Here is a 22707-nt window from a genome sequence, read left to right on the forward strand (position 1 = left end):
CGACACACGTAGGAACCTTTTCCCTAGGACACTGATGGCCCCTTCCTTTGAACACCTCGATTCTCAGATGATGTTCGTGTTGCAAGCGAACGGGCCTGAGCGCACAGTCGTTCTGGCAGGCAGGCGAGGCCTCCTAGCCCTGCCAACGGTGGCCGATGAGCCGTCCACGTACTCAGCGATTCAGCTTGTGCAGTAGCGTCTGGCCGGTGCGCTCCTGGTGGGCGCGGTGGCCCCATTGCCATTGGGGGGACGACGGGGTCGGACGGCCGGCGCGGGAACGTAGCGCGAACGGACGGGGCGCGCGTGCCGGCCGGCTCGGCGCCGCGGGCCCCGGCGCGCCGCTCCTCCCACCGGCACAACGCCTGCTGCGCTAGCGACCAGGGGGCCTCGCGTGATCCGCTCAGCGAGGTGCGCGCGACGTCGTCGCCGCGCCGGCCGGGGGCTCATGATATCTTTTGGGGGATGACGGGGTGATGGTACTACCCTGCGAGTCTCGTCGGCGCGGGCAGGTTCGGTACTCCGTCGGCGTCCGCTGGTCCCGCGCACGACACGGCGGTCAGTTTCTTCCCCACCCCACCGTCGGACCCGCCGGGGGAATCGGATCGGGCGTAGCTGTGCCGAAAGGAGTCGTATTGAAGGCCGCCCACCCAGCTCACCTCGCAGGTTGAGACCGGCGGATTCGTTTCGTCCGTAGCTGGCTACGGCTTTGGGTACGGCGGTACGGGGTGCTTGCCAATATCCATCCTGATGTACGGTTGCCGATTTGTGCGGGAGGACGATGGGATCATGTGCCGGAAACCAGCAACGGTCGCTGCAGCTATCATCGTGTCTCGGCCAGCTCGGGTGGCCCCCTTCGCGCGGAGAGAAACGGCGTGCGCAGCAGCAGCTGCAGCGTACACGATGCCGGCGAGGCGAAGAAACTTGCAGGCCGCGCCGGCGCGGCGGAGTGGAGGACCCGCTCTATGATGTCGGTGGACGGACGTGGGGCCTTGCTATGGCCTATTGGTGTTGCGTGAATTGTGGGCCGAAATTGCTAGAGGTGTGTATTCGTGGTGCTAATCAGGCCCATACAGTCCATTTTCAGCTGCGCCCGTGCTTTCCCCCATAGTTTGCCTCACGCTGTCACGCATGGATGCAGTCTGAGCAGTCACTGAACTATACTATAGGACTTTTCTTTCGCGTTTTGCGCCTGCCTTTTCCGTATCTTTTCCTAAGTTTGGTTGTAGGAATCCTTGTCAGGAAGTCACCACGCCTACTCACCGCAAACTGCCCTTCCAGCTGTAAGCAACCGGTGTGCTAGCTTCACCCTTTTCCCTAAACAGATACTGCTAAAGTAGAAACTTGAAAAGCTTAGTACACAAGATTGACCTATAATTGGAACTCTAGAAAAGGTTAACCTATAGCGGTGGTTATCTCCAACTTTTTTTATTTGGACGGCTCCACGCTTTCAAAGCTGGAAAACAGGTTCAGGACGTCGCCTTCGAAGATAACTGCGTCTCCATCGAAAGGTTTCTGTGGCACAATGCATCACAGATCCTGATCCTCCTCGCCAAAGCAAAGCACCCAAATAAGAAAAGTGGGGTACGATTCAGAACACCAAGCGACTGATTAAGCGCCCACAAGCTCATCGATGTCTACTGTCATCATTCGTACAATCATTTTTCTAAACCATCCAAACAACGACGTACAAATCTCTCCGTAACTGAACACTAGTTGTTGAGCTACGAATGATAAGGTAGTAGCAAGCATAGAATGGCCTGAAGATGAAAGACTCATCACCTGCGTGTCCAGCACTCCAGCTCCAGCAGCATCCATTGCACAACTTTTAGGCAAGGGCGTCCTGCAGCTGCAGGCCCTGCCCCCCATCAAGTCCGAAGAGACGCCACCCTTCTCAAGAGACGACGGCACAGCTGGGAAACGCCGCGAGACGACGGGCGGCGCTCCTTCTTCTCTGACGAAGACGCCGGCTCACCCGGTGACGCCGCCGAGGCGTGCTCCCGGGTCTTGGCCCGCGCGATCTCCTCGTACACTAGCCTCTTCCTCTTGTAGAGGTACGCGGCCTCCCTGTTGATGGCGGCGCCATCCATGACCGGCTCGTGCAGAAGCGAGACCACGACCAGGAGGATCCTGTCCACCGACCACGCAGACGTCCACAAGTTCTTGTCAGTCAGGAAGTCGAGGCAAACCAGCCCGGTCCTCGGATCCACGTTCGGGTGGTACACCTGAAATCGCAAGCGCGGAGCAGCACAAGGACATGGAAAGGATGCGCGCGTCAGCCCAAAAAACCGAAGATAATTCGACGATCAGAAATTCAGAATTCAGACAGGGAGGAGATCACCTTGGTCGCGAACGTGACCTTGGGAGCCTTGAAGGGGTAGTCGCGCGGGAAGTCGACGCGGACGGTGAAGACTCCCCCGTCGTAGGGGCTTCCCTCGGGGCCGACGACGACGACCTGCCAGCGGAGGCGGTCCGTCGCGTCGGCGCCGGGGACGCACCACTCCGGCGGGTCGGCCCAGAGCCCCTCGAGCTCCTTCTCGAGCCGCGTCGTCCGGGGGCGAGACTTGTCTGGCCGCGCTCCGGTGGCCGCTCCCCGGAGAGCGCCGCCGCCGGGAACCATGGTGGCCGCCTCTGCCTCTAGCTGCAGGGCTGGTGAGTGGTGATGCAGCGAGCGATCAGCAGCCTGGAGATCGATGATTCCGGTGATGGATAGTCGCCTCTACCAACAGAGATCAGTAACGTGGAATTAATGGAACGAACTTGTGGGTTGGAGTAGGCATTATATAGATGGAGGATTTAGGAATGGATCGAGATGGCTTGTGAGTTCTTGCTAGCTCCCACTGCGTACGTGGTGGCATGCCGTGAGCCCGTGACTGGCCGAGGAGCCTCCATTGATCGACAAGTAGTTGCGTGAGGTATACCAATTACCATACGTGATACCCCAATACGCCACTATGGGATGGAAATGGAACAGGCATGCGTCCCGAATAAAGAAATGTAGATGGATTCGAACTCCAAAGCACGCACCGAAATAGCAGTTAAATCAATGGGATCTATTTGATCTGAGAGAAATGTTCAATCATGCATAGAAATGCTCCCACTGATCAAGATGGATGTGGCTTGTGACAGAACGTAACAACCTCCAGATTAGCTAAAGCTACGCGGTAGAATTCAGAAAAGTGAGGAATCTACACATGAAGAATTGCATCTAACTAGGTAGGCATGGACAGCATGATCTCATACACACTCATAAACAAAACAAAAATTAACAAAAATATCCCATGTCAACTGAACAATCTGTGCCGTGCCAAGAGTGGAAATAAATTTAACAAAACCAAAGTGCCAAAATGGAGATCAATTTAGTACGCAGAGGACCAGTAACACTGAAACCTCACGTCATTCTCGAAATAGATTTCGTCTAGAACTATATAATGTAAATAACCGGCCATGTATAACTGACCACTAACATACATAAAAAAGATAGCACATATACATTTTTAACATGAAAACGATGACCACTAGTGCTTGCTTAACATAAACGTGGAAAAGGCCAGAGTCACAAGTCTCAACATCCAAATATGACAAGATAACGGGAGGAGTGATAGCGAGCTATCATGACAACTCCTCGTACAGATCAGAAGTAAGCACACCCTGACTTGAATCTACAGCTGAATTAGGCTACAATCTCCACGATTTCTCGAAGCATCAGGAGCTAATACGAGACACAATTATGAAGTAGCCATCGTCTCCTCCTCAACTTCAATTCATTCCTCTTGTGCTAATTAACCCGCGTTACGGCCTTGACGGTAGATGGCAACGCGACGGGCCGGCGGCCCTGAAGAAACGCTACTGTCCTCCTCCACAGGAGGCTCCGTCCCTTCTCACGTCGCGATGCGGCGACCTTGTGGCGGCGCTCCGACGACGCAGCAGCAGCAGCAGCAGCGCGGAGCCTTTGAGCCTCCCGGCGCCTCTCTTCCTTCTCTAGCTCGGCGTTGTGCGCGGCGATGGCGTCGCAGTAGCCCTCCCAGTTCTCGTCCCCCTTCTCCGGGTAGCAGAAGGCAAGCTTGGCAGGAGGCGACCGGCGTGGAGGCGTAACTCCGGGTCCACGCCCTGGCCGTCCTCTCGTACAGCTTGACGTCTCTCTTGTACTGACGGGCGCTATGGCCGTTGATCGGACGGTTGAGCATGGGGTCGTAGAGGACGGAGACGATTGAGAGGAGGAGCTTCTCGATCGTCAGAACCGGGCTCCATTTCTTCTGGAAGATGTTCAGGACCATGCGCCCCTCCGAGTCGATGTTCGGGTGGTACACCTGCGCGCGGATGGCACAACTGATCATTGACGCATCTCGATTGTGTTAGCTCTTAGTGATCGACTAAGCGCTAGATGGCTCGGTGATTAGCTAAACAAGATAGTATCTGGGACTAGCCGAGAGTGAAAACAGAGAGAGATAGTGATATGGCGTACCTCCGGTCAATGAGCCGGAGTCGCCATTGCTGACCATGACGGGATGAAGCCGAGCCGTAGTCGAGGTCGAGGATGAGAGTGCGGCGGTGATGCAGTGCGGCGGCGGCAGAGCTTCCCGTCGCTTCAGCGCCCCTTAGATCGGATCGGGCTAGGGTTTTAGGTGGAGCTACAGGCAACGCGGTGAACCTCGTCACGCGTGCCCCGGCCCCCACCTTTTCCTTTTTATTTTGGCGCTGCGCGACGGGGGCCCACATGCCATTGGCTTGGCTGTGCGCCCCCGATCAGGGCGCGTAACGGGCTCCGGATCGGTCGTTGGACGGATCTGGGGATAAAATCAAACTAACATTCTCCCCTTTGATCTCAACTCACTTACTCACTTCTTACGTTCGATTTCATTCAGGTCAGTGCATTGAGCATGCCTCATCTCAACAGTTACTGTTGGATTAACAGCCACAACACACTTTTCTGTTTGAAATAGAACCTTACTTTTAGGCCCTTACTGTCCCAAGAATCATAGGATTTCCCGTAAACCCATGCCGGCTAAGTGTTCTCTGAACACATTGGGTGGTAAGCCTTTTGTGAGCGGATCCGCCAACATCTTCTTTGTGCTCAAATACTCAAGATTGATTGTATGATCCTGGATTTGCTCTTTAACAACATAAAACTTTATATCAATGTGTTTGGCAGCTCCACTTGACTTGTTGTTGTGAGCGTAAAATACTGTAGGCTCATTGTCGCAGTACATCTTTAGTGGTTTTTCTATGCTGTCAACCACTCTTAATCCGGGTATGAATTTCTTTAGCCATTTAACCTGCCCCGATGCCTCGTAACAAGTTATAAATTCTGCATACATCGTAGATGATGCAGTGACTGTCTGTTTTGAGCTTTTCCACGATATAGCTCCACCTGCGAGAGTGAACACATAGCCTGACGTGGATTTTCTGTCATCCTTATCTCCCGCAAAGTCTGAGTCTGAATAACCCTCTATCACTAGGGATTCAGATCTCCTGTATGTTAGTATGAGATCTTTCGTTCCTTGCACATAACGCAAGGCTTTCTTAACCATTTTTCAGTGTTCTATCCCTGGATTACTCTGGAATCTGCCAAGTACCCCGGTGACAAATGCTAAGTCAGGGCGCGTACATACTTGAGCATACTGCAGGCTTCCGACAGCTGAAGCATATGGTACCGCTTTCATCTGATCGATTTCATACTAATTTCTGGGACACTGAAATTTCCCATAACTATCGCTCTTGACTATAGGAGCAAGTGTTGGCTTACTCACATGCATACCGTACTTCTTTAATACCTTTTCTAGGTATGCTTTCTACGATAATCCTAAAACCCCCTTGCTTCTTTCTCGGTGAATCTCAATTCCTAAAACAAACGAGGCTTCACCTAAATCTTTTATATCGAACCTTGAGGAATCTAGCACTTAGTCGATCACTAAGAGCTAACAGATTGAACTTTTAAAAAGGCGGGGTGAAATGGAGGGAAATTTGTCATGTTCAGGGCGTCCGTGGGAACAAACATGAGAATGCTGGATTCATGCAGGCAATTCTGGATCGATCGGACAAAAAAATTCAAGCAGCTAAGCCTCCTACCTTGGTCTTGAAGGTGATCTTGGGGGGTTTGTAGGGATGATCGCCGGTGAAATGGACGTCAACGGGGAACGCCCCGCCGGCGTAGGGGCTGCCGGCGGGGCCGTCGATGACGACCTCCCAGTGGAGGAGGTCCGTTACCGGCGACGCGCCGGGCCGGCAGAACGCCGGTGGGTCGACCCACACCCGGTGCAGCTCCTTCCGGATCCGCCGCTCGCACGGCTCCTCCTCCTCCTTGGTCGGCGACGACGGCGAGGCGCCCATCGGGGCCCCGCTGCAGCTGCGCTCCGAAACCCTATTTGCTCTCCGCTCCGGTGGAAAGGCTGCGCGGGAGTGTAACGAACTGCTAGTAGTGCTCGCGAGAGAGATCGAGCTGCGAAGGACGTGGATGACCGCGTCTGCGTGGAGGCCGCGGGGGATCCATTTATAGCTGGCGTCTCTGACTGAAATGTGGGGTCACCTTCCTGGCTACCGATGACTCGCGTAATCGCGTTGGCAGTTCAGTTCAGAGCGTGTGGCGTCGTGGGCTTTTCGGGCCGAGCATCGTCGAGCTTTCAGCCATTTGTTGTTTGTTATCTGCTGAAGTTTAGGCTGCAGTTGCTAATGCGAATTGGGCACCATGCGGGTGGCTGATGAGTCCTCAACTAGGTCCATAGAAAGTCCAAGAAAGGTTAGAGCAAGCGCGACCGGTATGGTTTGACAAAGGGACTACGGCAGAATACATTCGCCTCCTAAAGGTTGGAAACGGTAACGCGACGGCCCATCCCTGAAGAAACGCCACCGCCCGGTTCCACGTCACACGGGGCAACGCGATCCTCCTGTCACGTGCAGGCGACGACGCGGCCAACATCTCTTCCTCCTGGCGGCGCCGCCTCTTTTCCGCCTCGTAGCGGCGCAGCCACTCTTCCGCTTCCGCCGCCTCGTCGGCCTCCCACCAGTCCAGCCACCGCCGCTCGTCTTTCTCGACCGGCGGGTAGTAGGAGACGATGGGCGTGGAGGAGTACTCCCAGGTCCACGCCATGGCCATCTGCTCGTAGAGCTCGAGGTCGCTCTCGTACACATCGCTGGCCTCGTCGTTGGTCGGGTGGTCGTCGAGCATGGGGTCGCGGAGGACGGATACAATGAGGAGGAGGAGCTTGCGGACGGTCATCGCCGCGCTCCAGTTCTCGTAGCGGAAGATGTCCAGCGTCATCTCCCCTTCCGAGTTGATGTTCGGGTGGTACACCTGATCGAGGACGATGGATGGCACAATAAGAGACCACGATCGAATCGATTGAATCAAAGCGAAAAAAAATACGATAAACTAATCCCAAAAATTGCTAGAGTACGAGCACCAGCTACCAATGCAACGGCATACCTTGGTTCTGAAGGTGATCTTTGGGGCCTCAGGGGATATGTAGTGCGGCCGAAGTCGACGTCTACGGGGAACGTACGTCCCGCCGGCGTAGGGGCTGCCGTCGGGGCCGTCGATGGCCACCTCCCAGTGGAGGAGGTACGTCACCGGCGACGCGCCGGGCCGGCAGAACGCCGGCGGGTCGACCCATATCTGGCGGAGCTCCCTCCGGATCCGTTCTCTGTACGGCTCCGATCTCATGATCCTCCCTCCCTCCCTGGTGTGCTCTGATCAGTCGCCGTGTCGCGGGTGCTGCGCCTGTGGAGAAACCCTATTCGTTCAGGCGAAGGCTGCGTTGGTACTCTTGATACAGACGTGCTAGCGGCTAGCGCTGGAGAGATCGCGTCCCGAGGTCCACGGCATCCGACCCGCGAGTAACGCTATTTAGCGGGCTATAACACTAAGTGGTAGGATTAAAGAAATGTTATTAGCACCGTTATAGTCCGTCATTACCCGCTCTACGTATTCGGTGTTTGATTGACTTGTGGAGAGCCTCCCTCCATGCTTCTATTTGACAGTTCTATTTCATCTTGGTATAATGATTAGGAAGAAAGACTTTGCTTATCATCTCATTAATTATAACTCCTCAATTTTGATGTTATCTATACATGCACCAAACTTCTTTCTAGAAAAGTTACTCTACACAGGAATCGAACAACCATTTCTACTATTTTCGAGATGTCAACTCAAATAGAACTATTAAAAGAAAAATAATTCACAGTTTTGAAAATAGGACTATTAAAAGACAGTGGAGGGAGTAACAAATTCAATCGCATCCCAGCATACATGTTTCACGAAATTCATTTCTTCACTCGGGCACCTCAGAGCGAGGCAACGAGGGCAGAGTACAGCTCCAACCGAAGCTTCACATCCGAGGCAATGACTTGTACAGCCAAGCCAACAGGACCCGGTTCACCGGAATCTAACATATGACCTGCACGGCCGCACCACATCCTCATGAAGGCTACCTATATAGTTATCTGCTGTACATTTTTTATATATATACACATCGAGCAGGGTACAACATTTATTAATTCAATTATCAGGTCAACTTAGAGTTCCGATTTAAGGATAACCACCTGGACTTTATGCTGACAGCAACCAGCGCAGCCGCGGTACATCAGGCCCCAACACCCGTTTGGTTGGTTCCCACGTCAAAACAGGGAGTCAAGGTACGCGTAGTTGTACAGGCGGCCGAACTGAAGCAGGCTGCCGTACACCCTGTCCCAGACCCCGACGAAAAGCATGTCGGTGTCGGGGCTGAAGGACGTGCCAGATATCTCGCCAAAGAAGTCCAGCTCTTGCCTTCTGTTGTAGTCACTCTTCACGTCGTAGATGTGCACAAAGTCAGCTGGTTCAGCCATCGACATGAACTGCCCATCCGAGGTGAAGCGGATCGACCGGATGGCGCCGAGGTTACCCCTCAGAACATGGACGGCTTTTGAGAGGTTCCTCGTGTCCCAGATCCGGCATGTCTTGTCTTGGTTACCAGTAGCAAACGTTCGCCCATCAGGGCTCCAAGCCGATGCAAATGAGTAGTCCCGATGACCTTTTATGGAATGAAGAGTCTGCAAGCGAACCAGAGAAAATGGTGAACTCACTCAATCGCGTATCCCTACCAACAATTTAATGTGAAGGATCTGTTGATCTGAGCTTAGTTAGCATCCTCATGGTGACTGAATACCTTTCCAGAGCTGGCATCAATAAGTAAACCATCAGGATCATCCCCCACAATAACAACCACCTTTCTGTCAGGACTCAATGAAGTATGCTGCATCAACAAAATATACATAGTAAGAACAGATACAGTAATAGAAGTATGGAAACATTCCACTGAATTTGACCTACTACCTATCATGTTCATATTGATCTTGGACCAATTCGTTCTCGTAGCGACAAGAAAGAGGAAAGTAAAGGATTCCATGGTTGCTATGTGAAGTGCCTTGAAGGGTGCCAGCGGGGCAATGCCATTCTTTATTTTATTAATCATTATATCTAGAATATAAGAAGCTATTAGCAGATATCAACATATAATTGGTCTATGGACTAAATTCAAGGTGGACCAATTGGAGTTATGGTTGGAGAAAAGCAGCACTTCAAGACTGGGATGGGCCTCAGGAAAGCAGACAGACCCTCTTTCTCATCTTCTGTTCTACTTAGTAGGTGATGTACTTCAAGGGCGTTGGAGAGAGCAGCAAATCAGAGGCTAATCCAAGGGCTCCTAACTAGTCCAGCTGGCATTGTGTTGATGCAATGTGCAGATAACACGCTCACTTTCTCATCTGCTGGGGTAGAGGAACTGAGAAAGGTTAAATGCATCTTATCTTGCTTTGAGCAGCTATCAGGGATGAGAATTGATTTTCATAGAAGTGAAGTCATAGCCATGAACTTGGGACCTGATCAAGTGCACCTAATTTCTCCTGGGGTGTCCAGTGGGCAGTGGGGAGCTTGCCTATGAAGTATCTCTGTGTGCCTCTTCATTTTTTCGAACTTAGGAGGGAAAAAACAATTCAAAAAGAAAATTTAGCACACAGGGAAGACATCAAATTTTTCATGGCACTGAGGGAATTTGCTCAATATGATTCTGATTTTTGAATCTCTAGCTAACTATTGGCTTCGTGCCAAGAAACATGCTGTGCTGAATATGATCAGTTATGCTGTCATTGGAGTTCGTGGAAGCTAAAAAACAAACTTTTGCTTCCAGAATGGCAGGTGCTCAGGTTTGCAAACAGCTGTGGCGGCCCATGATACCAATGTTCAGCGGGTGAACTGCATGATAACAATGAAACTTCGGACCTTTTTGCCCTCGAAGGGACTGTTCCCTTCCTCCATCAAACAACCATGAGCTGCTTCCAGGCACACATTTCACCACCGGGCTCTAATCAATGGAACCCGGAGCCTCGGAGCAGAAGCTGTCAGATGGGCAATGTTCCGTGTCCCTGTGCATGTTTCCTTAGGCCGCGTCAACTGCACAGCTAGTGTTCTGGGCTGGTTGGACACCTGATGAGTGACACTGATAGTCCATCACCAGGGTAAGTCACAGAACAGCTCCCTGGCAACCACCTCGTCTATGCCGTGGTGACACTGACCTCCACAGCCAGAAGGGGACTCCTTCATCAGCCTCCTGGTTCAGGCGCTGTTGCTGGGTGAGTGGCTCCTGGCAGAGCAAACAGATTTGTGGTCCCCATGGCTTGCTGCCAGGCGCAAACCAGTGTGATGCTTGCCAAGGTCTTGCTGAGTACCAGGTTTAGGTTGCTGACACTGACCTCCACAGCCAGAAGGGGAGTTTCTATGAGGTGGCATCAATGGTACCAACAAAGCAGCAGGTTTCTTGTGGCCTCTCAAATGATAACAGACCCCCCACCCCCAATTTCACCTTTCCCAGCCTAAACAGAAAATTCAGAAAAAAAAAACACTGTAATGGAAGTGGATGGAGTGGTATATTTCTAAACGGCGCGACCTTTCAATGGCACATCAAAGCATACCATGTCAGTTCAATGGTATATTTCTAAAACCGGCAACTTTGGATGTCGTTAAACCAGTTATTCCAATAAATAAAAATTGTAAATATCAGTGTTGATAACATGTGAGCAAAAAGGGATGTCTGATTCAACTGTAGTGATGCAACCAATGTGTTGTTCCAAACTAAGCAGAAGGTAAAAGAAACCAAAGTAACTTACATTCACTGGCCATTCGAACTGAAAATATTTGCAGAGTTGGAATCTCTCCATGTCATAGTCTCTCACACCAGAGTCGTTATTTGATGCTATGAAGTGAACGGCACCGCTGGGGGTGTAAAATCAGAACTCACATGAATACATACGTTCATAGGTAGAATCTTTAGTAGCACAGATAGGAAGTTACCTAGAGGTATTGAATATCTCAACCGCATTGGTAATAGCGTTGTCATCATAAGTTGTTCGGCAGCAAAAACTAATTCCTTCCCGATCAAGGTGCTGCAATGCACATCGACAGAAGATAATTAGTTGAACAAAAGATCGTTATTTAGAACAAATAAACAGATTAACCATATGAACACAAGCACAAGAGCCATCAGTTTATTATTTGGTAGTAAAAAGAGTGGGAGTCATTGGATAGTTCATTTTTATATATATCAAAAATCAGCTATTATACTGGCCTCATATTTGACCATAACATTCCAATTTCCATGAGAGAAACTCCAGTGATACGAATAAGTAGTGCACTACGACCTTTAAGTGAGCCATGAGCATCTAGTAAAAGAGTGAATTGATACATACTGAATAAGTGAATAGCAAAATAATGTGACCATGTCAAAGCTAGTACAGTGCCATTAGCTCATACATCAACATTTTCAAAAGAACTTGAATCATTTTGCATAACTTACTTTGCAGATTAGCTCTCCTTGAAAACCACCAGCTACCAGCAAATTGTCCTTGACCGCCAAGGTACTAACTTGAGTCTGAGAAAAACCCTCTGATAAACTTCCCGAGCGTTTCTGTACAAAGATGGTCATTAATAATATAAGTTGAATGGCAAGAGAGACCTTAAGTCCGATACAGAAAAAGAAAATACAACAACGTATCATACCTCCCTTGGTGCCACATGTCCTTCGACATTCATCAGTTCAGTATTGATGCCACTCAATGCTGACCAGTGACGAATTGAATAATGTGACGTAAAGTAGACATCATGCTTAGATGTAGCCCACACCAAATTTCTCAGCTGCAGGCACAAAATCAGACACATTGGTTTCTCTCAACATTTACGCACTAAAACCACATAAGATAGGATGGATATTGATAAGGAGTTCAACACCAATTGCAAGAGGTCAGCTCAAACACAGTGGAACCTTTGTTTAGTTTTGAGAGGAGAGCATAGGCAGAACCACATAATCAGACCATGCAGATAGCCCCAGGTCCCTGAATATATTGATTTTTTTTTACCTCAGTAGAACATCTCCAGATAGCAGATATAGAGATGAATTAATGAAAAAGGTAACACGATTCTTTACAGAGTTAACAGGGGTACCTTGCGCCCTTTAGAAAGGAATAAGTGTCACTATTGAAGTATCCATGCAAACTTTAAGTAAATTTTCATGTTTCATTAAGTTTTGGGTGTCTCATCATACAACCAAGAAAACCAACTAAGCCACAATTTGACAAAATCTAGCAACTTCTCATAATATGTTAGTATTCAACACTCAGCAAATTTATTATAACAGCAAATGAGAAATAGTACATTGACAAGTCTCAAGTTGTTTTTTTATGAAATTCTAGAACACCCACTCATGAGGAAACATCCAGAAATTTGTACCACCTATCAACACGATATCTAACAATTGCACCATATACTTACCCTTTAGCATATCTCAAAGGCCAAAAATGAAAGAAAAGGGAGTTAGCTCACCTGAAAATGTAGAATAGTTGATTTTACTGATCTAGTATTTTGTTTGAACTCATAATACATGCCACCTTTCTCTGTTGGTTTGCAATCCTGTTCCATGACAAGTGTCAACCACATGAGACAGGATATTTTACAGGGTTGAACCTCCTAAAAGATTAGAAGGCACACCTTCATTGCTTCTTCACCAGAATTAGGCACATTCTCATAATTTTTGTACTGTTCTAATCTGGTCTGCCTGTATTTTTGACGAGTTACAGCTAGCCTCTCCCAGTTTATTCCTTGCATGTCTTTTCCTTTTCTTGCGTCTGCTGATGAAGTATCTGGGATATCAGCATTCTGAACAGAAAAAATAAAAATGACAACCATTAGAGCATTCAAGTGATTAGTGAAGCAACTGGACAAATGTTAAAGTTGAACACAAATCATATGCTATGCGAAGGATTGTTTAGATTAAATTAAGTGTAAACTGTAGATGATCAATTGTGTTGCAACACATAATATTGTGACTGATCAAACGCTACCCTTACAAGTAGTACGTGGGCTATTTAAAGAATACGAGAAAGCAACACTATTAGTTACAATATACGTTTCTAGTTGTCAGCCACATAACATTCTACTCACCCAATAAGAAGCGTGCATCACAAAAGGCGACAAAATAAAAGGGAAACGTACCGAGCGGACATAATCATCATCATCATCCGAATCAGAGTCCCTAAACCCTCTCTCTTGATGCTCATCGACCATGTCATCAACAGGATCATCCATGTCGTAATCATAATCATCCTCCATCTCTTCAGCGTGGTCGTCGTGATAGTTGGACATTGATCCTCTCATAGGAGAGATGCAACTCTTCCCTGCAAACCGAAACACGCACCACCATGAGCAACCATGTCCTCACGGAAATCAATTGCATATTTGCATATCATACGAGCGAGCATCTCTACAACCTCCTCCTAACCCAATCCACTCCACAGTACTTTGACTACTTTCCAATCACAACAATCAATATGCGCTCTTCCAAGTTTCTGTTAGCACGTAACCCGGGGCGGACCCCGATAAATTTATGCAAATAAATCGAACTTGGTAGGTATAATTAACAGGGGCGGACCCAGCATAGGACATGGGACCCGATAATTTTTGCAAACTAAATCGAAGTTAGTAACTGGATTCAGATCCGAACACAAATAGTTTTGTTAGGGTTTGGGGTGCTCCGTCTCGCACAGCAGAAGGAAAGAGAAGGGGCGGACATACCTGGAGGATGCGCTCGTCGCCGGCAAAGGGCTGGGCGAAGACGTGACAAATGGCGCCGCCGCTCGCCCAGCCGTCGCCGCCAGGAAAGGAAGAGCAAGGGAGGAGAGAGTCCGAGAGAAGGGAAAAGTTTAAGAAACAGAGGGAGGAGATGAACCTGAGGCCCTGAGCCCTGAGCGGGTGGGCTGTCACTGAGCCGACCTCGAGCGAGCCTGCCACGGAGCATCCCGAGCCGAGGTCGATCTGAGGCCGAGATGTCCTTAACATTGAGATAAAAATTATAAATTTTGACTAAATGGGAAAAGAAAATTTCAAAGACATATATCATAAGTGGGGAGTTATAACAACAACAAAAATCTAGCAGCCACATCATAAGAAAAAAGATCATCACCATTTAAAAATATACTGTGTCACCTTTGCAGGTAAATATGCAACTTGTGGAGTGTATATAATTTCTTAGTACTAACTTAGTAACATGGATCAGCACAAAAATAGACTAAAATGAATATGGAGTTGAATTCAAAGGCGTACAAGAAGTGGGGAAATTATATCAACATAAAAGCTAGTAGTAACATATAAGCAAAAATTGCCTATGAAATAGAACTCGTTTTCTGTTTCGTAGGCAAGATCTTTAGTAATAATGATAAGCGAGAAGATGAGTTATATTTTACAGGCGAGACCTTTAGACTTAAAAAGGTATTCCAAGGTGACTGTGGTTTAACAATGCAATGAGACAACAACAATGCTATCTGTGGAATAGGAACCATGAGCGGGTAAGTATATGAAATGACTCGACATTCTCGAGTTAGAAAATGTGCCAGCCAACAGTGGAGGCTCCATAGCAAAAGCACCAATTAAAATAGACGAGGATGGAGAGGCAATGGAACGAGCCAGGCTTATTTTCTTTTTGAAAAAAAAATCTTGAAACTCTATTGGATGCATTTAGTAGGTCCTAACTCGCAAGATTAATAACTAGTTACATGAGGCAAGCCCCACCCAATAAATTCTAAATAAATATGATTCATCCAAACATCTAGGCTTAAAGGTAAATCTTATTATAAATCTCTTTTTAAACCCATAAGCTCTTTAAGAATGCTTATGATGCTTATTTTCTATGGGCCCCACTTGAAAAATAGTACTTTTCAACCTCTACCCCTCCACAACCTATGCAATCAACCCCATTAAAAATATTAATGAGAAGCACAAAAGTCATTTGCTACTACAGAGCAACCACACACCTATTTGTATTTATTATAAGCCTCTTCATATGAAAGGTTCATGGATTTACAATAAACCTCGAGTAACCAAATATGCCCTAGGACTTCGGACAACAACAACTAAATTTGCCCAGAAAAAAATCCTCGCCGTTGAATTGGGTAATTACTTAAGCTCTTTAAATTATTGCGAGAAATCTATTACACATAAAAAAATCATGCATGAGTAGTTCCGTAAATAACTAGTAGACGATGCCGACGTGTCGTGGTTCCGTTGCACTATATCATGAGAGATTATTAATGGATTGCGTTCCCAACTGCTATTAGAGAGACAGAGACCTTCCGCCCAACACCACCAAGCAGCCGCTACTCCACTTTCTTGATCCGAACTGGAAAGGCAACACAGTCCGACTCTAAACCGTACTGTCCCATACAAGTAAACCCAGATTCCACGTCCAAATGCCTACGCCGATCCGAGAAAAGGTAGAGTCGAATGCGTGTCCTGGATCATCAGCGAACGGCGAAAATTCGAGCAATTTTCTGCAAAGCTCATTCACTCGTTCTGGAACCTTCCTGAGACTCTGTGATAACATGGCTACTAGACGGGGGATGCAGTGGACAAGCATCAGGATTTGCAGAACAGAGCAGCGTGACCGGCAGCGAGTCCTCGTGGCCAATGACATTCACACACGAACCGGCCCAGGGATAAGGATTCCAGCACATTTCGGGCCCAGCACCGCTTAACCTAAAATGCCTTTTTATCCCCCCGATCGGCCGCTAGGAAAACACGGAAAGATTACGCTGTCGCGACCGTCGGTGGTGGAGAACCTCCGCATTTCTCGTCGCCGTTTCCCTGTCAAACATAGTTCCCGGAGAATGGCAACTCACGAATCTTGTTTTCTGAAATAAGATGGCAACGAATTGTTAGTCCGACGAGGAACGCGGCGAACCGGCAGCCGGAGGAGCGGAGCTGGAACCCTGCACAGGGGAGCCACGTTCTCTTCCTCCTCCCTTTTCGCCTTCTGTTTCTCCTTTCCTTCCTTACGGTTCTGGGTTCTCCTATTGCCGCGTCCGGCGGGCGCACTGGGGTTAGACGTTAGAGTCCAGACGGAGCATGTACTTGCAGTAAACCGGAGTCTTAATAGATTTATGTCGATCCGAGAGAAAAGCAGAGTGAAAAGTGTGCTCATGGTCAAAAAATGGTCTAGCACCTGCAGAAAAGGGGTACAGACATACAGGCAATTTTCAGAACACAGAGCCCTGAAAAACTATAGAAGAATGGTAGCAGTTTTCTGTAAAATTCTTTGATTCTGAATGTTTCCTGAAACTTTGTGACCACATGCCTAGATGGAGATGTAATCATGTAAGTAATTGACAAGCATCAGGATTTTCTCAGGAATGTCCGTATGGCCGATAACATTGACACACGAATCAGTCAAGGATAAAGGATCCCAGGACATTTCGGGCCCAAGCATTGCTGAACTGAAAGCAAAAAATATATGCTTTTATCTCTTGATCTGTTGATGCAAGAACACCCGGAAGGATTACGCTGTTGTGACTGTCCGTTGAAAACGACCGCATTTCTCGGCACCATTTTCTTGTCAAACAGAATAGTTCATACTTCTTGTAGAGTCACTTTCTGACAATATAAGATGGCAACAATAGTTTCCAAGTTACAAGCACAACATTTTGCAGAGGAACATAAGCTGGTGAACCATTGATTCCGCTCCTCAACCCAACAAAAATAGGCCACTATCATATGAATGATAATTGATATGTATGCATCATAATGTAATGTAACAGTGACAATACAATGATATCGCTGAGTTAAGTTGAGTTGAGTTGAGTTTGAGCTAAACACTGACATCGACAAGTCGAATTCCAGAGAATACACAATAAGTCATAAATTACATTAGAAGAGATTTTACACACGAAAGGAAGAATCTGGCAGCCAACCCACCAGGAGCACCATAAGGTGCAATGCAATGATCAAACTCAAAGCCTCATCAGTTGAAACACCCGATCTTTTGGGGAAATGAATGGAGTTATCATTCAGTGGAACAACGACACTACTACCACACTCATGACAGTAATCCATCCAAGCAAGCTGTGTTGAGCGTGTTGGCCACCATTTGCAGTGGAAATGTCTCTTTGAGGGACATCTGCGCATGAAAGCCCCAACTTGCCTTCCTTGCACTCGCTGGAGAACAGGCCTGGTGGGTACTTGCCGTAGAGATTGATGTAGGTGAACATTGTCGACGCACAGCTGTTGCTTTCATCATTGAGGTACATATAAAATGGGCAGGCGAATTCCTTGAGAGCGGAACAGCATTGGCTGGCAGGAAATTTTGGCCCTTTGCATCTGCTTGTGATGATTGTGTAGTTTTGGAACTCAAAGCTCACAGGGCAATCTGATAAGCATAGAAAGTAATCAATTTAAAAAATATGCCACATGTAGATACCAAAAGTACAGGACATGATCTTCTTCTTCTGAAAACGAAAGCATGGAGCGTGACTTGATGTTACTAGGTACTCAATATCAACAATGTATGTGTATTACTCATTGCTTTAATGTTACAAAAGTATGCAATTATTGCCTGCCTCGAAGAATTTGATCCATCTGCAGATTATTGCTAGGACCAAGCAACCTAACTGAGTTTCAGTTCCTTGCAGAAATTGCTCTTTCACACTAGCTAATTTATTACCCCTAATTTCTCAATACGGTGCATCATGCCCTATTCTTTCGAGGTGATTCTGTCAACAAGAATATGAGATACTCCCCGATTACCAAGTCAGCAGGCATGCGCATGTAGCTCTACCAACCCCAAAACAAGTGGCGAATGGCACCGGTCAGCTGCACGCTGTGATTTTCCAGGCCACCTGCTTTAGATGCAAATGCAGGGTAGTGCCCCTTAATTTAATTAATTTGGGGTTCGTTGTCCAGAGTTGTTGTATGTATGATTTGCTACCATCCTTTTCATTTTCGACAGCACAGCACCATTAACCTTGAACTGCCAAGAGTCTGTTTCCCCTTTGCATCTATCGAATGAAGTTGCAAGGCTGAAAACTCGGTGTATTCAGTTTTCTGTTTGCTCCCTTCAAATGCTTCACAGCAAGGATGGATTTTCCTTTTCAGCTTAAAACACCGAAGCCCTGAGAGGTTCGGTATGCAACCGGGTGTCGCAGTGTGTGACCTGGATGACGACTTAACTGCCAATCACTTACGCCTAAGATTTCCTGAGCTAGTTTCTCCAACCCAGGTTGCCTTGTGCAGTAAATGGGGAGGAGGGTTAGCGCTAGGTCAGGTAATCCAACCTCAATTTCCGACCAAACCCCATCTCGAATTAACCACGGATTAAAGGGGTGGAAGAATTGAGCAAGAAAGAGAAGGAAACATACCCTTCTTGGCCTGCAACAAGCTCCTCCCCGTGGATCCGGCGGTCACCTGGAACACGCCGTCTGCACACCAAGCACGAGCAAAAGTTAGTAGTTACAAACGGAAAAAAGCAAAATTGGCAGCAAGAAGCACCAACACGCACTCACCGGACAAGAAAGGCTCGGCGGCAGAGGCGACCCCGGCCAGGGCGGCGGCCGCCGAGAGGAGGTAGAGGAGCAGGAATCCGCGGTCCACCGCCATGGCCCACGCGTCCTCCCACCACCGGAAGCAAGCAAGAACTCGCTGCCACCGCCGGCGACCCTGAGACTTATCAGCGGGACTGCTCGAGGGTAGCGGCCTTGAGGATGTGGAGCTCGGGAGCTTGTCCGAACTTGGCCGACGTCGATGGAGGTGGAACCCGGGATGTCGAGGCCGCACTACGCCTTCGCTTGTGGCGTTTGGCAAGCTAATGGAGGTGCTGTTGCTCATACGCGTGCGCCTGAAATGAGAGGCTTCCTCGACGCGTCTCGGCCGTAACTTGACCATGGGGTCGCTTTCTTCTCGTGCTAGGCTGCTAGCTGGTTGCCACTTGCCCGTTATAGCTGCAACGGATTTCTAATCAAATTTACCAAAACTTCTAACATCCAACGATTTATTTACATATATATAATTGCAGCCTCTCTCACAACCCGCTCTGCGGGAGCCCATGCAAATTTGGAGCCTATTTGTTTCAAAATATTGGCATGCTAAAATATGAGCAGGTTCATAAATTTTGGCACTTGTTTGGTTAAAGATCGAAAAATAGCCACCTAACCATGTACTATTTTAAACTTGCCAAGATTTTAGTAAAAAAAAATTGGCATGCCCATATTTTGGCATGCTCATATCTTGGCATCCAACCAAGCAGACCCTTGGTCCGGGCCCAGTAATGGTGCGGTCATTGGATTACCATCGACTGATGAATATGAGGTGTGTTAAATTAGTGTCATGTGGCGAGGAAATTGAGAAACCTGTAGTCATTATTTGACAAGATGGCAACAAATAGTCTCTAAGTTGCAAGCATAGCATTTTGCAGAGGGACGTAAGCATAAGCTGGTGAATGATCAATTTCTTTCATCTAACCCAAAAAAATGATCAAAGATATAATCATACGCATGAATGAATGGTATGGATTCGATTTAATTTAATGTAACGGTCACAATACAATGGTACAGTGAGTTGAGTTTCAACACTCTAATTCGGTATCGACAGATGGAACCCCATAGAATATGCAGTCTTTCATAAATTACATTAAGAAATATTTTACAAAAAAGAAAGACACTCTTGAGACCCACCCACAATTTTACTATTTTAGCATCATAAGGAGCAGAGAATGAACTTGAGCCTCTACAAAAAACACCATCTTTGGCGAAATCCAAGGCATCATCATTCAATGGAACAACAATGCTACTAATCCACACACAAGGGTAGCCAAAACAAGCGAGCTGCTTTGGGCTCGTTGGCTACCATTGGCAGTGGTGGCCCTCTGGGCATCTGTGCAGGCAAGCCCCTTCTTGCCCTCACGGCACATGTTGGCAAACAGGCCTGGGGGGTACTTGCCATAGAGGTTGATGTAGCTGAACATTGCGGATGCACAGTCGCTGCTGTCGTCATTGATGTAATCAAGGAATGGGCACGCGAATTCCTTGAAGGCACCACAGCATTGGTCGGCAGGAAATTTTGGCCCTTTGCACTTGCTTGTGATGATTGTATAGTTTTGGAACTCAAAGTTCATGGCGCAATCTGACATGTGTAGGTAAAAATAAATAAAAAATTAAAACCAAGTACTAAAGTATGGAACATGACTAGCAGTGTGTCAGGGGCAGAATACATTAGATGATGAGATGGGCTCATCTTACTCAGAACTCAATGCCAACAATATATATGTATTGCTAATTGCATTGAGGTCATAAAAATATGCAATCAGGAGTTCAGGACCTGCCTTGAAGAACTTGGTCCTTTTGCAAATTATTGCTAGGACCAACATAGCCATCTGGAGGAAAGCTATGTCATGTAGAATTTTATGATGGCGTTTCTCGGGAGTCATTTGTACAAGAAAAGGTGTTCCTGCTTCACCATCACAGGGCACAAGCTTGGTGATATGCTTCATTCATTTCAGGACCTCTTATTGGTATTATGGTAAGGACTGGGGATGAATATACATGGATATAAATTTAGATTGTCTAAGGAAAGCATCCTAGTATCAAGCATCAGCAAGTTCAGGTAATAATGTTTTGACTACTCCTGAATCCTAGTGTCTGGGATTTTTTTTCACAAAAAGAAAGAACTCCTGGCAAATACTCCCGAGTAACGGGATCATAAATTCAATGGGTAGCTTTCCTTTTGTTCTCCAAGTCAAGAAGCCCCACACCCTTTATGAACGATATAACCATGGACCTTTTGCACCAGAGAGAGATTGATCCCCGGTGTCTAAATGTGGTGTATATCCTGTTCTTTTCAAGGTGATACTAAACACTGAGATGCCTCCTGCAACAGTGCAACCAAGTTGGCAAGCCTGCATGTTGCTCTCACTGGAGAAAGTGGCATATGGCACTGAGCAGCATGCAGGTAACATTCTAGACCAAGATCAATGCGCCCCCTGCCCCTTCAGACCATCACCATCAGTTGCATTTGCTAAGGCCGTGCGGCATCCTCTTAAATTAATTAATTTGTGTTGCTGTCCAGAGTTGTTCTATGTATGATTTACTCTCATTTTTTTTCGCAGAAGTGCCATTCACTAATTAGTTGTCAGATGCCCATTCTTCCCAATGCTGTGTACCAAGTATAGTTGCGCGACTGATAAGATGAAGCCCTTCGGTTTTTTGCTTGCTTCCCTGCAAATGCTTCATAGTATGATGTTTTCCCCTTTTCAGCTTAACTGGATAACGCCATTGCCCATAAGGTGGCAACCTAGCAAGAGCTACCTAGATGCTGCTTCAATTGCCAGTTACTTGTGCCTAAGATCTCCTGAACTAGTTTGTACTAACGAATGCTGATTTGCTTTGCGCAGGAAATGGTGAGGTCGTGAGGATTAGCGCGGACAGCAAATAATCTAAACACCGCATCTAACGGCGCCGCTCCCAGTTTCAGATCGAACCCCTCCTACCTCACCCCCAGGCACCTTGACTCGAATCAATCACGCGTTGAGGGATGGAAGATGAGCAAGAAACGCATGGGAACGTACTCTTCTTGGCCTGCAGCAAGCTCCTGCCCGTAGATCCGGCGCTCGCCTGGAACACGCCATCTGCTAGCCAAGCATTTGCACAAAACCAACCCATCAGGAGATGCAGCTACGCAACGGAAAAGCCAGAGGGTCGGCAAGAAACAGCTGAGCAGGAACACGCTCGCGCTCACCGGACACGAAAGGGCCAGCGGCGGAGGCCACCCCGGCAAGGGCGGCGGCCGAGAGGAGCAGCAGGAGAAGCGCGCGGCCCGCAGCCATCGCGGCGCCTGTTTTCCCACCGCAAGCGGGAACTCGCGGCCGCCGACGCTTTTGTCCGCCGGAGGGTGGCGGCTTCGGAGGAGATGGAAGCTCGGGAGCGCGCTGGATCTAGGCCGACGGCGACGAAGGCGGTGGAGGTGGGACGCGGGATGTAGAGGCCGCCCACATGCGCGCCACGACGTCCGCGCTGGTCGTGCTTGCAAGCTCGAGCCCAGGGTGTTACTGCTCCAACTAAATTAGTGTCGCGCCGCGGGGTGGTGGAGCTGAGCTTGGAAGGGGCCAGACCGCCAGAGACAGCGGAGAGACGGGACTGGGGGCCCGGGCAGGGACGCGGTTTGTTCGGTGGGTTTTCCCTCTGTTTCGCTCTGTCTGACGGCGAGTCGGTGACGCTGGGAGTTGGGGCTAGCTGCGCTGGAGAGGGACGGCGAAGCCACGGCGAGAGGAAGGGCTACCTGCTACTGTATGGGGTAGATAGCTGAAGAGGTCAGCGAAAGAGGCAAGCCGAGAGCTTCTATTCACATTGAGCCGAGCGGATTACTCTATAATG

The 22707-nt window shown here is 48.1% G+C and overlaps 6 protein-coding genes across 6 annotated transcripts; all 6 read right to left on the reverse strand.

Annotated features, from left to right (window-relative positions):
- Positions 1 to 1602: 1602 nt before the first annotated feature.
- On the reverse strand, positions 1603 to 2950 carry LOC112875040 (ubiquitin-conjugating enzyme E2 28-like). Its single transcript, XM_025938725.1, has 2 exons — positions 2339 to 2950; positions 1603 to 2222 (listed from the first exon to the last, which is right to left on the reverse strand). Exons 1-2 carry the CDS (start codon positions 2615 to 2617, stop codon positions 1866 to 1868), a joined length of 636 nt encoding a protein of 211 aa, XP_025794510.1. The 5' UTR covers positions 2618 to 2950; the 3' UTR covers positions 1603 to 1865.
- Positions 2951 to 3101: 151 nt separating this feature from the next.
- LOC112898652 (ubiquitin-conjugating enzyme E2 11-like) lies at positions 3102 to 6327 on the reverse strand. The gene is made up of 3 exons (XM_025966977.1): positions 6067 to 6327; positions 4062 to 4307; positions 3102 to 3185 (listed from the first exon to the last, which is right to left on the reverse strand). Exons 1-3 carry the CDS (start codon positions 6325 to 6327, stop codon positions 3102 to 3104), a joined length of 591 nt encoding a protein of 196 aa, XP_025822762.1.
- Positions 6328 to 6703: 376 nt separating this feature from the next.
- Positions 6704 to 7657, reverse strand: LOC112898669 (ubiquitin-conjugating enzyme E2 11-like). Its single transcript, XM_025966978.1, has 3 exons — positions 7421 to 7657; positions 6810 to 7288; positions 6704 to 6707 (listed from the first exon to the last, which is right to left on the reverse strand). Exons 1-3 carry the CDS (start codon positions 7655 to 7657, stop codon positions 6704 to 6706), a joined length of 720 nt encoding a protein of 239 aa, XP_025822763.1.
- Positions 7658 to 8186: 529 nt separating this feature from the next.
- On the reverse strand, positions 8187 to 14278 carry LOC112889259 (uncharacterized WD repeat-containing protein C2A9.03-like). Its single transcript, XM_025955806.1, has 10 exons — positions 14093 to 14278; positions 13514 to 13695; positions 13010 to 13177; positions 12845 to 12931; positions 12026 to 12160; positions 11823 to 11933; positions 11321 to 11412; positions 11137 to 11242; positions 9141 to 9227; positions 8187 to 9024 (listed from the first exon to the last, which is right to left on the reverse strand). The coding sequence occupies exons 2-10, from the start codon at positions 13673 to 13675 to the stop codon at positions 8611 to 8613; spliced, it is 1362 nt and encodes a 453-aa protein (XP_025811591.1). The 5' UTR covers positions 13676 to 13695; positions 14093 to 14278; the 3' UTR covers positions 8187 to 8610.
- Positions 14279 to 17063: 2785 nt separating this feature from the next.
- LOC112888840 (GPI-anchored protein LLG1-like) lies at positions 17064 to 19204 on the reverse strand. Its single transcript, XM_025955198.1, has 3 exons — positions 18847 to 19204; positions 18703 to 18762; positions 17064 to 17714 (listed from the first exon to the last, which is right to left on the reverse strand). The coding sequence occupies exons 1-3, from the start codon at positions 19166 to 19168 to the stop codon at positions 17356 to 17358; spliced, it is 741 nt and encodes a 246-aa protein (XP_025810983.1). The 5' UTR covers positions 19169 to 19204; the 3' UTR covers positions 17064 to 17355.
- A 630-nt stretch (positions 19205 to 19834) lies between these two features.
- On the reverse strand, positions 19835 to 22501 carry LOC112888843 (GPI-anchored protein LLG1-like). The gene is made up of 3 exons (XM_025955205.1): positions 22073 to 22501; positions 21903 to 21962; positions 19835 to 20461 (listed from the first exon to the last, which is right to left on the reverse strand). The coding sequence occupies exons 1-3, from the start codon at positions 22158 to 22160 to the stop codon at positions 20109 to 20111; spliced, it is 501 nt and encodes a 166-aa protein (XP_025810990.1). The 5' UTR covers positions 22161 to 22501; the 3' UTR covers positions 19835 to 20108.
- Positions 22502 to 22707: the final 206 nt, after the last annotated feature.

Source organism: Panicum hallii, chromosome 1, assembly GCF_002211085.1.
Source record: "Panicum hallii strain FIL2 chromosome 1, PHallii_v3.1, whole genome shotgun sequence".
In the NCBI taxonomy this organism is placed as follows: domain Eukaryota; kingdom Viridiplantae; phylum Streptophyta; class Magnoliopsida; order Poales; family Poaceae; genus Panicum; species Panicum hallii.